At 40.3% G+C, this 17922-nt stretch overlaps 1 protein-coding gene across 1 annotated transcript in view; it reads right to left on the bottom strand.

Moving 5' to 3' along the window:
- Positions 1 to 9498: 9498 nt before the first annotated feature.
- The window catches only part of f7i (coagulation factor VIIi), a 41220-nt gene continuing 32796 nt past the window's right edge, over positions 9499 to 17922 (bottom strand). The window contains exons 6-9 of the mRNA XM_034181363.1: positions 17276 to 17377; positions 17043 to 17122; positions 16587 to 16707; positions 9499 to 10136 (exon numbers count right to left, since the gene is read on the bottom strand). Of these exons, the coding sequence (XP_034037254.1) occupies positions 9499 to 10136; positions 16587 to 16707; positions 17043 to 17122; positions 17276 to 17377 (941 nt within the window). The remainder of the gene's footprint in view (positions 10137 to 16586; positions 16708 to 17042; positions 17123 to 17275; positions 17378 to 17922) is intronic.

Genomic DNA, 17922 nt, shown 5'->3' with positions numbered 1-17922 from the left:
AATGACTCCAAGATTTCTCACAGTATTACTAGAGGTCAGGGTAATGCCATCCAGAGTAAGGATCTGGTTAGACACCATGTTTCTAAGATTTGTGGGGCCAAGTACAATAACTTCAGTTTTATCTGAGTTTAAAAGCAGGAAATTAGAGGTCATCCATGTCTTTATGTCTGTAAGACAATCCTGCAGTTTAGCTAATTGGTGTGTGTCCTCTGGCTTCATGGATAGATAAAGCTGGGTATCATCTGCGTAACAATGAAAATTTAAGCAATGCCGTCTAATAATACTGCCTAAGGGAAGCATGTATAAAGTGAATAAAATTGGTCCTAGCACAGAACCTTGTGGAACTCCATAATTAACCTTAGTCTGTGAAGAAGATTCCCCATTTACATGAACAAATTGTAATCTATTAGATAAATATGATTCAAACCACCGCAGCGCAGTGCCTTTAATACCTATGGCATGCTCTAATCTCTGTAATAAATTTTATGGTCAACAGTATCAAAAGCAGCACTGAGGTCTAACAGAACAAGCACAGAGATGAGTCCACTGTCTGAGGCCATAAGAAGATCATTTGTAACCTTCACTAATGCTGTTTCTGTACTATGATGAATTCTAAAACCTGACTGAAACTCTTCAAATAGACCATACCTCTGCAGATGATCAGTTAGCTGTTTTACAACTACCCTTTCAAGAATTTTTGAGAGAAAAGGAAGGTTGGAGATTGGCCTATAATTAGCTAAGATAGCTGGGTCAAGTGATGGATTTTTAAGTAATGGTTTAATTACTGCCACTTTAAAAGCCTGTGGTACATAGCCAACTAATAAAGATAGATTGATCATATTTAAGATCGAAGCATTAAATAATGGTAGGGCTTCCTTGAGCAGCCTGGTAGGAATGGGGTCTAATAGACATGTTGATGGTTTGGAGGAAGTAACTAATGAAAATAACTCAGACAGAACAATCTGAGAGAAAGAGTCTAACCAAATACCGGCATCACTGAAAGCAGCCAAAGATAACGATACGTCTTTGGGATGGTTATGAGTAATTTTTTCTCTAATAGTTAAAATTTTATTAGCAAAAAAAGTCATGAAGCCATTACTAGTTAAAGTTAAAGGAATACTCGGCTCAATAGAGCTCTGACTCTTCGTCAGCCTGGCTACAGTGCTGAAAAGAAACCTGGGGTTGTTCTTATTTTCTTCAATTAGTGGTGAGTAGTAAGATGTCCTAGCTTTACAGAGGGCTTTTTTCTAGAGCAACAGACTCTTTTTCCAGGCTAAGTGAAGATCTTCTAAATTAGTGAGACGCCATTTCCTCTCCAACTTACGGGTTATCTGCTTTAAGCTGCGAGTTTGTGAGTTATACCACGGAGTCAGGCACTTCTGATTTAAAGCTCTCTTTTTCAGAGGAGCTACAGCATCCAAAGTTGTCTTCAATGAGGATGTAAAACTATTGACGAGATACTCTATCTCACGAACGTGTAACCACACCAGCCCAGGACCTGGCCTCTACTGGTGGTTGGCTCTCACTGCGGTATTGTATCACTTCCTGTTCCGGAGCACAGCGGTGTTTTTCTGTATCTGTTAGCTGTTTAATCTGCGCAGTTAGATTGATCTAGTTATCTAGATTACGATTTGTTTCCCAGTGTAATCTTTACGTGCCTTAACTAAAGCACTCCTTCTGCTGAATCACCTCTAAATTATTTACACATTATTCACTTTGCGTGTTTTTAGGAATCCGCTAGCTTAGCGCAGCTACTAGCTCTTAGCCGATTTAGCATGGCGGCTTCTCCTGTCTCTCCCGCACTTTTCTGCTCTGGGTGTGAAATGTTTAGTTATTCCTCGGCCTCCTTTAGCAGTAACGGTACTTGTAATAAGTGTAGCTTATTCGTAGCTTTGGAGGCCAGGCTGGGCGAATTGGAGACTCGGCTCCGCACCGTGGAAAATTCTACAGCTAGCCAGGCCTCTGTAGTCGGTGCGGACCAAGGTAGCTTAGCCGCCGTTAGTTACCCCCTGGCAGATCCCGAGCAGCCGGGAAAGCAGGCTGACTGGGTGACTGTGAGGAGGAAGCATAGCCCTAAACAGAAGCCCCGTGTAGACCGCCAACCCGTTCACATCTCTAACCGTTTTTCCCCACTCGACGACACACCCGCCGAGGATCAAACTCTGGTTATTGGCGACTCTGTTTTGCGAAATGTGAAGTTAGCGACACCAGCAACCATAGTCAATTGTCTTCCGGGGGCCAGAGCAGGCGACATTGAAGGAAATTTGAAACTGTTGGCTAAAGCTAAGCGTAAATTTGGTAAGATTGTAATTCACGTCGGCAGTAATGACACCCGGTTACGCCAATCGGAGGTCACTAAAATTAACATTAAATCGGTGTGTAACTTTGCAAAAACAATGTCGGACTCTGTAGTTTTCTCTGGGCCCCTCCCCAATCAGACCGGGAGTGACATGTTTAGCCGCATGTTCTCCTTGAATTGCTGGCTGTCTGAGTGGTGTCCAAAAAATGAGGTGGGCTTCATAGATAATTGGCAAAGCTTCTGGGGAAAACCTGGTCTTGTTAGGAGAGACGGCATCCATCCCACTTTGGATGGAGCAGCTCTCATTTATAGAAATCTGGCCAATTTTCTTAAAACCTCCAAACCGTGACTATCCAGGGTTGGGACCAGGAAGCAGAGTTGTAGTCTTACACACCTCTCTGCAGCTTCTCTCCCCCTGCCATCCCCTCATTACCCCATCCCCATAGAGACGGTGCCTGCTCCCAGACCACCAATAACCAGCAAAAATCTATTTAAGCATAAAAATTCAAAAAGAAAAAATAATATAGCACCTTCAACTGCACCACAGACTAAAACAGTTAAATGTGGTCTATTAAACATTAGGTCTCTCTCTTCTAAGTCCCTGTTGGTAAATGATATAATAATTGATCAACATATTGATTTATTCTGCCTTACAGAAACCTGGTTACAGCAGGATGAATATGTTAGTTTAAATGAGTCAACACCCCCGAGTCACATTAACTGCCAGAATGCTCGTAGCACGGGCCGAGGCGGAGGATTAGCAGCAATCTTCCATTCCAGCTTATTAATTAATCAAAAACCCAGACAGAGCTTTAATTCATTTGAAAGCTTGACTCTTAGTCTTGTCCATCCAAATTGGAAGTCCCAAAAACCAGTTTTATTTGTTATTATCTATCGTCCACCTGGTCGTTACTGTGAGTTTCTCTGTGAATTTTCAGACCTTTTGTCTGACTTAGTGCTTAGCTCAGATAAGATAATTATAGTGGGCGATTTTAACATCCACACAGATGCTGAGAATGACAGCCTCAACACTGCATTTAATCTATTATTAGACTCTATTGGCTTTGCTCAAAAAGTAAATGAGTCCACCCACCACTTTAATCATATCTTAGATCTTGTTCTGACTTATGGTATGGAAATAGAAGACTTAACAGTATTCCCTGAAAACTCCCTTCTGTCTGATCATTTCTTAATAACATTTACATTTACTCTGATGGACTACCCAGCAGTGGGGAATAAGTTTCATTACACTAGAAGTCTTTCAGAAAGCGCTGTAACTAGGTTTAAGGATATGATTCCTTCTTTATGTTCTCTAATGCCATATACCAACACAGTGCAGAGTAGCTACCTAAACTCTGTAAGTGAGATAGAGTATCTCGTCAATAGTTTTACATCCTCATTGACAACTTTGGATGCTGTAGCTCCTCTAAAAAAGAGAGCTTTAAATCAGAAGTGCCTGACTCCGTGGTATAACTCACAAACTCGTATCTTAAAGCAGATAACCCGTAAGTTGGAGAGGAAATGGCGTCTCACTAATTTAGAAGATCTTCACTTAGCCTGGAAAAAGAGTCTGTTGCTCTATAAAAAAGCCCTCCGTAAAGCTAGGACATCTTTCTACTCATCACTAATTGAAGAAAATAAGAACAACCCCAGGTTTCTTTTCAGCACTGTAGCCAGGCTGACAAAGAGTCAGAGCTCTATTGAGCTGAGTATTCCATTAACTTTAATTAGTAATGACTTCATGACTTTCTTTGCTAACAAAATTTTAACTATTAGAGAAAAAATTACTCATAACCATCCCAAAGACGTATCGTTATCTTTGGCTGCTTTCAGTGATGCCGGTATTTGGTTAGACTCTTTCTCTCCGATTGTTCTGTCTGAGTTATTTTCATTAGTTACTTCATCCAAACCATCAACATGTTTATTAGACCCCATTCCTACCAGGCTGCTCAAGGAAGCCCTACCATTATTTAATGCTTCGATCTTAAATATGATCAATCTATCTTTGTTAGTTGGCTATGTACCACAGGCTTTTAAGGTGGCAGTAATTAAACCATTACTTAAAAAGCCATCACTTGACCCAGCTATCTTAGCTAATTATAGGCCAATCTCCAACCTTCCTTTTCTCTCAAAAATTCTTGAAAGGGTAGCTGTAAAACAGCTAACTGATCATCTGCAGAGGAATGGTCTATTTGAAGAGTTTCAGTCAGGTTTTAGAATTCATCATAGTACAGAAACAGCATTAGTGAAGGTTACAAATGATCTTCTTATGGCCTCGGACAGTGGACTCATCTCTGTGCTTGTTCTATTAGACCTCAGTGCTGCTTTTGATACTGTTGACCATGAAATTTTATTACAGAGATTAGAGCATGCCATAGGTATTAAAGGCACTGCGCTGCGGTGGTTTGAATCATATTTGTCTAATAGATTACAATTTGTTCATGTAAATGGGGAATCTTCTTCACAGACTAAAGTTAATTATGGAGTTCCACAAGGTTCTGTGCTAGGACCAATTTTATTCACTTTATACATGCTTCCCTTAGGCAGTATTATTAGACGGTATTGCTTAAATTTTCATTGTTACGCAGATGATACCCAGCTTTATCTATCCATGAAGCCAGAGGACACACACCAATTAGCTAAACTGCAGGATTGTCTTACAGACATAAAGACATGGATGACCTCTAATTTCCTGCTTTTAAACTCAGATAAAACTGAAGTTATTGTACTTGGCCCCACAAATCTTAGAAACATGGTGTCTAACCAGATCCTTACTCTGGATGGCATTACCCTGACCTCTAGTAATACTGTGAGAAATCTTGGAGTCATTTTTGATCAGGATATGTCATTCAAAGCGCATATTAAACAAATATGTAGGACTGCTTTTTTGCATTTACGCAATATCTCTAAAATCAGAAAGGTCTTGTCTCAGAGTGATGCTGAAAAACTAATTCATGCATTTATTTCCTCTAGGCTGGACTATTGTAATTCATTATTATCAGGTTGTCCTAAAAGTTCCCTAAAAAGCCTTCAGTTAATTCAAAATGCTGCAGCTAGAGTACTGACGGGGACTAGAAGGAGAGAGCATATCTCACCCATATTGGCCTCTCTTCATTGGCTTCCTGTTAATTCTAGAATAGAATTTAAAATTCTTCTTCTTACTTATAAGGTTTTGAATAATCAGGTCCCATCTTATCTTAGGGACCTCGTAGTACCATATCACCCCAATAGAGCGCTTCGCTCTCAGACTGCAGGCTTACTTGTAGTTCCTAGGGTTTGTAAGAGTAGAATGGGAGGCAGAGCCTTCAGCTTTCAGGCTCTGACCCTGAACCATCCCTTAGTTATGCTGCTATAGACGTAGACTGCTGGGGGGTTCCCATGATGCACTGAGTGTTTCTTTCTCTTTTTGCTCTGTATGCACCACTCTGCATTTAATCATTAGTGATTGATCTCTGCTCCCCTCCACAGCATGTCTTTTTCCTGGTTCTCTCCCTCAGCCCCAACCAGTCCCAGCAGAAGACTGCCCCTCCCTGAGCCTGGTTCTGCTGGAGGTTTCGTCCTGTTAAAAGGGAGTTTTTCCTTCCCACTGTAGCCAAGTGCTTGCTCACAGGGGGTCGTTTTGACCATTGGGGTTTTACATAATTATTGTATGGCCTTGTCTTACAATATAAAGCGCCTTGGGGCAACTGTTTGTTGTGATTTGGCGCTATATAAAAACATTGATTGATTGATTGACTTACAGAGTTTAGGTAGCTACTCTGCACTGTGTTGGTATATGGCATTGGAGAACATAAAGAAGGAATCATATCCTTAAACCTAGTTACAGCGCTTTCTCAAAGACTTTTACTGTAATGAAACTTATTCCCCACTGCTGGGTAGTCCATCAGAGTAAATGTAAATTAATAAGCTGGAGTGGAAGATTGCTGCTAATCCTCCCCCTCGGCCCGTGCTACGAGCATTCTGGCAGTTAGTGTGACTCGGGGGTGTTGACTCATTTAAACTAACATATTCATCCTGCTGTAACCAGGTTTCTGTAAGGCAGAATAAATCAATATGTTGATCAGTTATTATATCATTTACTAACAGGGACTTAGAAGAGAGAGACCTAATGTTTAATAGACACATTTAACTGTTTTAGTCTGTGGTGCAGTTGAAGGTGCTATATTATTTTTTCTTTTTGAATTTTTATGCTTAAATAGATTTTTGCTGGTTATTGGTGGTCTGGGAGCAGGCACCGTCTCCACGGGGATGGGGTAATGAGGGGATGGCAGGGGGAGAGAAGCTGCAGAGAGGTGTGTAAGACTACAAGACTATTTGATTTAATTCACACAAAAACCAAAACAAACACCAGACGGCTTAGTGCAGCTGCAAAAAAGTAAGTCCCTTCGGCTGCTCCCTTGTTTGCACTCGGGGTTGCCACAGCAAATCCAAGGTGGATCTGCATGTTGAATTGGCACAGGTTTTTTTTTTTTTTTACCGGCCGGATGCCCTTCTTGACGCAACTCCACATTACATGGAGAAATGTGGCAGGGGTGGGATTTGAACCAGGAACCTTCTGCACTGAAACCAAGTGCATTAACCACTTGGCCACCACCCCTGCAGTGACTGCAAATAGTCAAATTAAAGTAATTTCCTTCAGATTCTCCACTTTTCCTTTCCGGGGTGCCACAGCAGGTCCGAGGTGGATCTGCATGTTGATTTGGCACAAGTTTTACACTGGATGCAATGCTTGCAATGGACTCAGACACCACTACGGTTCTGGTGCTGTTAGAGCTCAGTGCTGCATTTGATACCGTGGATCATCATATTCTAATTGATAGACTGGAGAATGATTTTGGGATTGCTGGGAGTGCCCTTGCATGGTTGACGTCATCCCTGACCAGTCGTTCTCACTGTGTTCTGTACGGTAACACTACCTCTAACCTTAGTGACATGAAATTTGGCCCCCTTTATATAGCACCCCTTGGGCACATATTGTGGCATTCTGGGATTACCTTTCACTGCTATGCTGATGATACTCAGTTATACATGCTGATAACTGCTGGTAATCTCATCCACATACAATCCTTAGAAGATTGACTTGCATCGGTGAAAAGATGTCTCGTAACTTCCTGCTTTTAAATTCTGATAAGACTGAAATGATGGTTTTTGGTCCAGTGAGACACTGACATTAATTTGACCAGTTAACGCTTAGCCTAGGCTCATGTGTCATACATCACACTGACAAAGTGAGGAACCTTGGGGTAATTTTTGATCCTATGTTGTCCTTTGACCTCCACATTAGAGATATTACTAGGACTGCTTTCTTCCACCTGCAATATATAGCGAAGATTTGTCCCATCCTGTCTGTGGCTGATGCTGAGACCCTGATTCATGTGTTTATCTCTTCTAGATTGGACTACTGCAATGTTCTATTTTCTGGTTTACCGCAGTCTAGCATTAGGGGTCTCCAATTGGTTCAAATGGCTGCAGCCAGACGTTTGACAGGAAGCAGAAAGTTTGACCACATTATACCCATTTTGGCGTCTCTTCACTGGCTTCCTGTCCCAGTGAGATCAGATTTTAAGGTTCTGCTACTAACCTATAAAATTGTTTGTGGACTGGCACCTCCCTACCTAGCTGACCTAATTAAACCCTACGTACCGGCCTGGGCTCTGCGTTCTCAGGGTGCAGGACTACTTTGTGTCCCTAGGGTGAATAAAAAGTCTGTGGGTCACAGAGTTTTCTCTTATCGTGCCCCTGTTCTGTGGAATGATCTCCCTGTGTCAATAAAAGTCAGATTGAAGACGCATTTGTTTTCTCTTTTATATGATTAGCATATGGTGTGATTATGCTTTTTTTATTTTTTATTTTATTTTATTTTACTTTTTTTATTGTGCCTTTAATCTTTTAATTATGCTGTTTGATCTTTTGGTCCATTTTGGGGTTTTTTTAAAAGTTGTTTTCTGTGATGCACACTGTTGTGATTTGGCGCTCTATACGTTGAATGAACTGAAATTGACTTTAAATTGAATTAAATTGAATTTAAATTGGATGTTTTCCAGATAACATGGAGAATGTGCAGGGGTGGTCTGGAACCTGGAACTATGAAAACAAGCGCACTGATCACCATGATGCCCCCAAATGAACAAAATAATATTTAATAATTATTAAAATACTGATTCAACAGATCAGGTTTCAGGTGATTGACTGATGTTTTTGTATTGTTTGTGTGGAGGAAAATCTTTTGAGTTACTTATTTGAAAAGTCAGACTTTTGTTTTTTGAACATTTTGATCTTAGGAAAAAAATGCTTAATGTAAAATAAGTTTCTCAGACAAAAGACTCAGTCTTTACCACCAACATCAACGTAAATTCAGGGTCAAAGTTCAGTCTGAAATATAACAAAGACATTACACTTGATTTTTCACTTTGTGTTTGTAAATGTTTACAATCAATAACATTTATTCTCATGACTTTAATTGATTATTGAATGGATACATACGAATATCAGAGACCTGAATCCAGAGTTCGTATATTTTCAAAAGGACCAAACAAAATGAAGCAAATTACTGACACAGAGGCAACTTTTACTAGTGGCACTGTGACAACATGACTAGTTAACAACAGTAATCATCAAACTCAAATAATAGAATGCATTGCAGCAATTCAGTCTGATTACAAATTCAAAAAATTGTCTAAATTCATGGAAAATGATGTGTTCAACTTGTATACTGTACCAGCAACTTAATCTGGTTATGATTTAAAGTCTGGCAACTTAATCTCATTACGCGGTAAACTGGTAACCTCAGCATTTGTGGAATATCATTTGATTCTTGAGTAAATTGGTTACTTTGCAAAATTCTGGTTTATTCTTCTTAGCTTGCAGCAATTTAATTGCTTTATCTTGTAAATTGTGGCAATGCAGTGATGTCACACTGTTTGTAACCGCAGCAATTTATCAGTGTAGTTTGGTTATATTGCAAGTTGGTAACATATTTTGGTTACATTGTTACATAATAATAGTAAACTTAAGGTAATGTTAACTTGGTCACAATGTTAACTATTAACAGTAAAGTTATGTTAATGTTTACTTGGTTACATTGTTCATTGATAACGGTAAAGTTAAGGTAATGTTAACTTGATTACAGTGGAAACCACGGCGCTGTCAGATGTTAAATCAACAACTGTTAGAAGTTGGATTAATTTTCAAGTTAAGCATCAATAGATTATTTTCTGTTCCAACAAGTTAAATGGGTTTTCCATAACTGGAGCCAGAGTGGGCGGGGCTTTCAGGATGGTGTCTACCCATTCCATGAAGTTAGCCATTTTAGCATACACGCTGTAATAACCTGGATATGAGCAGCCCCGCCCCCAGCTGACCACACCCATCAAGAAGTGGGTGGAGCCGTAGAGTGTGACGAGCGGACTACCATCATCTCCGCGGCAGCTCTCCTGGCGACCCTCCAGGTATCCGGCACACAGCATGCTGTTGGTGAAGTTGAACTGGGCTTTCTGGGAGCACTCGGAGTTCTGAAGGATCGGCACTGACATCTTGCGCAGGACGGGGGAGGGTGGCCCACTGAGCTTAGAGGACAGACTCGCCACATTGCCGCCGGTGGTCCTCTTGCCCCAGCCGGACACAGTGTGGAAACGAACAGGCAGGAGTTCTTGTTCGGCAAAGTCTTTAGTGGGCAGGCAGACGGGGATGACGTGACGGGACAAAGTGACGGGTCGGCTCAGATGCACCAGGGCCACGTCGCTGTCGCCCGACATCAGGTTGTAGTCCGGGTGGGCTGTCACCATGGAAACAGGGATCCTCTGTTCTGTTCCCTCCTCTACGTCCAGGTTGTGTTCCCCTTAAAAACAGAAAAGAAAATGGAACAACGTTACAAAAATCAGGAAAAAAAAATAAATCCTGATTTGGAAAACAATAACAACAAAAAATACAACTAAAACAACAAAAACTTCCACAACAACAAAAAGCTTCATACTATGGATCCTGAAAATAATAATAAAATATTTTTAACATATGCAATATTACACCAACAGCAGAAGAGAAATTTAATCTTAATATGGAAAATTATCTTAAATGGCTAAATATGACATTTCAATTGTAAATTTCAAACACTCATAATTTATTCATTGATCTTATTTGAAAAAGACTTTTAAAAACCAAGCATCAGAAACTCTGAAATTACTATTAAATAAACATGCAAAAAAAAAACACTACACTAGTGATTATAGTAATGCATCGGTTTTACCACAAACATTACAGTATGCTCATAACTTTAGCGTCTACCGTGCAGCCGGAAAGTATTCACAGCGCCTCACTTTTAACACATTCTGTCAAAAAACAAACAAACAAAAAAAACGGGCTGGTGGCATGGCACTTTATGTTCGAGCAAATCATCAAAGTGAAATGATTAAAAATATGTCATTTTCTTTGGAAAATGTCATGGAATGTGTTACAGTGGAAAGTAAATGTAAAAAATCAAAAACATAATTATTACTGTGTTTATAGAGCTCCTGCATCAAACATAAATAATTTTGTGGATAAACTGATAGAAATGTACAACACAATTAAAAATAATAAGCTTTTATTTGTTTGTGGAGACTTTAATATAGATTTCCTAAATCCTTTTAGTCAAGTACAAATAGCAGAATTAGACACCCAACTAGGATAACTAGAAATACATCAACACTTATAACAATATATTAACACATGTTACTGTAGGGAATTTAATGGGTGGACTACTTATGTCAGTGATCATTTGGCGGTTTTTGTTGCTTTCAGATCATCAGTTGATGAAAATGATCATAATGAAACTACCAATTTCATAAAGAAAATAACAGATGTAACAATTAAAAATCTCAGAATGGACTTAATGCATCAAAACTGGAGTGACATTAATATTAAGGACATAGAAAATCATATGAATCATTCATTTCTATTATTTCCAATTTATATGATAAACATCGCCGACAACTGATTTGTATCTATAACACACAGATCAGTGTCCCTGGACTTATAAAACTTGATTGTTGTAAAGAAACACCCGCTTTGCAATAAGCATCTAAAAAAGCCTCAGTGACAATCACGATTACAGAATACAGAGTTTACAACTGCTAATGGATAGTTTCTACTGAGTGCAGATAAAATTGCTTATCGTTATGCCCCATGTTCTTGCCACGGTGCTGTGATGCGGACCACATCTGTCCCAGATCCGTGCCAGATATGGTCTGTAAACGGTTGGTGTTTTGCGGATCCAGTTCAGATCTGGTCCGGATCTGTTCCAGAACTATAAAGTGGAGCTGTGCCGGATCTGGGCCAGGGTGCAAAAACTGTCTGGACCGGATCTGTTTTCAGGATTGGTACCAGATGTTGGACTACATCTGGCCCGGATCTATTTGCTGTCTGGGGCTTGTAGTCTCTGAGGCATGGACTTAATGAGTGACAAACAGTACTCTTCATCAATCTGGCTCCAACTTTCTCTGATTGCCGTTGCCAGATCAGCTTTGCAGGTTGGAGCCTTGTCATGGACCATTTTCTTCAACTTCCACCAAAGATTTTCAATTGGATTAAGATCCGGACTATTTGCAGGCCATGACATTGACCCTATGTGTCTTTTTGCAAGGAATGTTTTCACAGTTTTTGCTCCATGGCAAGATGCATTATCATCTTGAAAAATGATTTCATCATCCCCAAACATCCTTTCAATTGATGGGATAAGAAAAGTGTCCAAAATATCAACGTAAACTTGTGCATTTATTGATGATGTAATGACAGCCATCTCCCCAGTGCCTTTACCTGACATGCAGCCCCATATCATCAATGACTGTGGAAATTTACATGTTCTCTTCAGGCAGTCATCATTATAAATCTCATTGGAACGGCACCAAACAAAAGTTCCAGCATCATCACCTTGCCCAATGCAGATTTGAGATTCATCACTGAATATGACTTTCATCCAGTCATCCACAGTCCACGATTGCTTTTCCTTAGCCCATTGTAACCTTGTTTTTTTCTGTTTAGGTGTTAATGATGGCTTTCGTTTAGCTTTTCTGTATGTAAATCCCATTTCCTTTAGGCGGTTTCTTACAGTTCGGTCACAGACGTTGACTCCAGTTTCCTCCCATTCGTTCCTCATTTGTTTTGTTGTACATTTTCGATTTTTGAGACATGTTGCTTTAAGTTTTCTGTCTTGACACTTTGATGTCAAGACAGAAAACTGAAATGAAATGAAATGAATGATGTCGTCCTTGGTCTACCAGTATGTTTGCCTTTAACAACCTTCCAATGTTGTTTGTATTTGGTCTAGAGTTTAGACACAGCTGAATGTGAACAACCAACATCTTTTGCAACATTGCGTGATGATTTTGTTGTGTGGGCCGTGTAGAAGAATTTTTAGGTCCTTATTTGAACTATGATGAACTATCAAGTGTCCTGATCTGAACTGTATGTCCTCTGGCTGAACTAGCAGGTGTTCAACCCAAAAAAGGGCTCTATTAGTCATTCGGTCTGTCAGGGGCTTTCCAAGGCCTCTTAGGTGCTTTCCCGCAGGCCAGGTGCAGGGGGCCTCAGGCCAGCTGCACCTGTGGCTGAAGGTCTTTTAAAAAAATCAGTTGTAAATCCTTCAAGTTTTAATGGGAGTGTTTGTCACATTGAAATAATGGCCTAACACCTGCTTAGGGTTCACTAGAGGACGCTTCCAATAGAAAACCATGTCTTGGGAATAAAATAAATAAAAAAGTCGAAGGAGGAGCGATGCCCGCGGGTCTCCAATAAATAGATGAGCGCGGTCGTCACATATTCAGTCTCTCTAGAGGACTCAGTTTGTATAAGCTCTGTGTCGAAGGCTTAAATAAACTTAAAAAACTCTGTGCATTTTATCTTGCTTAAGGCTGAATTATTCCAAAGTGTTGTGTCCTTTTCTAGCAAATCACTTGCAATTAGTTTGTGTTATCTAAAAGAAGACATCCTGAGACGACCAAAAGAAGGACCATGACAGCCGCCAGAAGAGGAGGTACTGCTGGCCCACCACCAGAGGGCGCCCTGCCTGAAGTGCGGGCTTCAGGCACGAGAGGGCGCTGCCGCCACGGACACAGCCGGGGGTGACAGCTGTCACTCATTATCTCCTGACAGCTGTCACCCATTCATGCTTCATCATCTCAATCCATAAAACCCGGACGTCATCTCCACCTCATTGCCGAGATATCGTTGAACCGTTCAGGTACTATTCTCAACCTTAAAGTAAACTGTGTGTCAGTCTGAACTTTTTTTTTGCAGCCGCTTTCCTGTGGTGTTCCTTATCTGTGAGACCGGCGTTTGGTGTGATCAGCGACGGCTTCGCTTCACACCTCTACCAGATAAGTGGGTAGACAGGAGCTGCACGAGTGTGTGTTAGAGGTGGAGGTGGAATTCCCACCGTTGTTGCTACTGGGTGTGGACACACCCATATCTTATTGTCTCTGCTCCCTGCCAGCAGTACCAGATCCGACCTTCGAAGACGGTGGCCACCTGGGGACTCGGGACTTGGCGGCTCCAGTATTCTCCGGGTTCGGTGGCGGAGGAAATCGTGTGCTTCCGGTTCATCTCAGGACAGACGTCTTCTATCCTCGAGCCTGCCCACACGTCACCCTTGTGATTGACTGTCTGTAAAATTTCACATTCCTCTGTGTTGTGCTCATTCACAACAGTAAAGTGTTCATACTTGACTCTTTCATTGTCCGTTCATTTACGCCCCCTGTTGTGGGTCCGTGTCACTACACTTTCACAACAGATTTACCCTCTTTTAAGAGTTTGATAATCCTCTCCTTTGTTTCAATTGACATCTCTCGTGTTGGAGCCATGATTCATGTCAGTCCACTTGGTGCAACAGCTCTCCAAGGTGTGATCACTCCTTTTTAGATGCAGACTAACGAGCAGATCTGATTTGATGCAGGTGTTAGTTTTGGGGATGAAAATTTACAGGGTGATTCCATAATTTATTCCTCAGAATTGAGTGATATTTTTCATATTTTTTTTCCCTCTGCTTGGTCTAAAAAAGTAACCGTTACTGACTGCCACAATTTTTTTTTCTTGATTTCTTATAGTGTTTCTTAAAGCCAGAAAGTTGCCATTTGAAATGACTTTAGTTTTGTGTCATGTCTGTGATCTGCTTTTTTTCTACAAAATTAAACAACTGGATGAACATCCTCCGAGGCCGGTGATTCCATAATTTTTGCCAGGGGTTGTATGCAGTTACTTTATTAGGAATTGCTGCTGACAACTTGTAACTAATATGGTAACGAGTAAGCTACCTGGGTTACTCTTAAGACTGTGTAATCAGCAAAGCAACTGAAAAAAATCAACTGACAGTTATAATTTTGATATGTTTTTGATAAAGAATATTATTGATTGTTTTGTTAAACCTTTAACTTATATTTGTAATTGGCTGGGAAATTTCCTTCAAAAATGAAAACAGCTAAAGTGATACTGCTGTTCAAATCTGGTGATAAACATGTGTTTTCAAACTACAGTCTAGTCTCACTGTTTCCTCAATTTTCAAAAAGTTTGGAAAAGGTATGTGTAAAGAGGTTAAATTATTTCATAACTGAACATCATATACTCAGCGAACAGAAATATGGATTTAGAAAGACTCGTACTACTTCATTGGCTTTAACTGACTTTGTTGAACAAATTACAAATGCAGTTGAGAATAAGCAATACCACTGTAGGGGTTTTCTTTGATTTACAGAAAGCATTTGACCTTATAGATCACACTTCACTATTGGATAAAATACAGATGTATGGTATCAGGCGACTGGCACATGACTGGATAGCTAGTTATTTACACAGCAGGTGTGTGCATGTCCATATTGGTGGGATAAATTCCGAATTTTTGAAGATCACATGTGGGGTGCCCCAGGGTTCAGTCCTTGGGCCATTGTTGTTTCTGTTATATATTAATGATATATGTTTGGTTTCCAAGTCCATGAGTTGTATTTTATTTGCTGATGATATGACTGTGTTTTGTAGTAGGGATCATTTGGAACAGGTTTTGGACATGAGAGGTTGTTAATGTCAGTTCAACTGCTCCTGATAATATTCAGGGTCACCACAGCGGATACAGCCATATCTGCATTGGTATTTGGCACAGGTTTTACACCGATGCCCTTTCTGACGCAACTACAGTGTCACCTGGAGAAACACACACAGCTGCTGGTGTTTCGAAGAGGTCTCCCATTCAAGTACTAACCAGATCTTGCACTGCTTAGCTTCTGAGATCTGACGGGATCAGACTGACACAGAGCAGGCCAGCTGCATGAACATATATATATACGAGTATATATATATATACAGTGGTCCCTCGCTATATCGCAGTTCACCTTTCGCGGCCTCGCAGTTTTGCGGATTTTTTTAGTACAATTTTGCATGCTTCTTTTTTTTAAACAGCGCATTGTGTTCTGCGTCCTCATCAGGCGGGCCGGTCGGCATCACCGCGATTGCTCTCACTGCCTCCGATGCGCTTAGCAAGTCTGCGGGCTCGGTAAGGCCACTCACACCACCCCACTGTCTGCTGTGCGGAGTACTTCGCAGATTTCACCTGTCGCGGGCTATTTTTAGAACGTAACTCCCACGATAAATGAGGGACCACTGTACATACATACATACATACATATATACATATATATATATATATATATATATATATATATATATACATATATATATATATATATACATATATATATATATATATATATATATATATGTATATATATATATATATATATACATATATATATATATATATATATATATATGTATATATATATATATAGTTAAGGGGTGGGTGTATATAAGCTTTTGCTTCTGCTCACACCCTTTCAGCCACATGGGTAAACGTGCAAAATAAATTCAGTCATTCATTCATTCATTCATTCACATGCACTATCAACTGTGGGACCTTATATGTAGACAGGTGTGTGTCTTTCCAAATCATGTCCAATCAAATGAATTTACCCCAGGTGGACTCCAGTTTAGCTGTAGAAACATCTCAAGGATGATCAGTGGAAACAGGAGGCACCTGTCACGTACATGTGATTTCTCAGAGTTTTTTTTTTTTTTATAAATTCACAGAAATTTCAAAAAAAAAGTTTTTCACATTGTGTTTATGCGGGACGGTGTATAGAATTTTTTGTAAAAACATGAATTTCATCCATTTTGGAATAAAGCTTAACATAACAAAATGTGGAAAACATGAAGCGCTGTGAATACTTTCTGGGTGCACTCGTTTGTGGCGTCAAAGGTCATGAACACGTACCTGCCACCACAGTGAGTTTGGTGTGGTTGTAACCATGGAGACAGTGGGCGGCGGTGACGACCCACTCTGGATGGACCAGAACCCCTCCACAGTGACTGATGCCGTCATACTGGACCAGAACCTGATCAACAGGTCATTCATAATAATAATAATAAGACATTAATGATTTCATTGTCTTTACAGAACGAGTCATTTCTTAGAGTCCTTAGCACACTCACACATTGGCTTCTGGCCAACAAACCGTCAGCGCTGTTTTAGCAAAAAAAAAAAACAAACAAAAAAAAACAATTAAATTGAAAAAAATTAAATAATTAATTAAATTAATTAATTAAATGAATCACACTTTCGTCAAGTGAAATAATATACTGACTTTACAGATAAAGGGAGATTTATTTTCTCAGCAGTCAAATCCAGTTGTGGACCAGGTGACCACCAATCATCAGCCAGGACCTTCACCTGACCTGACCTGGAGTCATGTGATGTGGTGGGTGTGATGCAGATGCTAAGACTCATGGGAAACTGAGTTTTGGACAATGCTAGAAGAACAAAAACTCAGAAACTTCTGATTTGTTAGAAACTTTGTCAAAATGTTCATAAACATTTGTTGCCAGGTTGGATGGGGAAGGACAAAGGAACCAGCAGATGTCAGGTCATAATTCAGGTTGTCCACTGGTCTCTTTGTGACGCGCTCAGACTGGAACACTGGTTGGAACCGACGAGCCGCGTCTGAGAGTCAGCGGTCTGATTCATGTTGCCCTCTGCTGGAGCCAGGTGACCACACGGATACGCCACTGTCACACAGAAACACAAACACGCCACTGTCACACAAACACAGAAACATGCCATTGTCACACAGAAACAAAAACATGCCACTGTCACACAGAAACACAAACACGCCACTGTCACACAAACACAGAAACATGCCATTGTCACACAGAAACAAAAACATGCCACTGTCACACAGAAACATGCCATTGTCACACAGAAGCACAGAATAACACCGTCACACAGAAACACAGAAAAATGCCACTGTTACACAGAAACGCAAACACGCCACTGTCACACAAACACAGAAACATGCCATTGTCACACAGAAACAAAAACATGCCACTATCACACAGAAACACAGAAACATGCCATTGTCACACAGAAACAAAAACATGCCACTGTCACACAGAAACACAAACACGCCACTGTCACACAGAAACAAAAACATGCCACTGTCACACAGAAACAAAGAAACATACCATTGTCACACAGAAACAAAAACATGCCACTGTCACACAGAAACACAGAAACATGCCATTGTCACACAGAAACAAAAACATGCCACTGT

Source organism: Thalassophryne amazonica, chromosome 1 (assembly GCF_902500255.1).
Source record: "Thalassophryne amazonica chromosome 1, fThaAma1.1, whole genome shotgun sequence".
Lineage (NCBI taxonomy): Eukaryota > Metazoa > Chordata > Actinopteri > Batrachoidiformes > Batrachoididae > Thalassophryne > Thalassophryne amazonica.
This window is presented reverse-complemented; position numbering and strand designations above follow the sequence as displayed.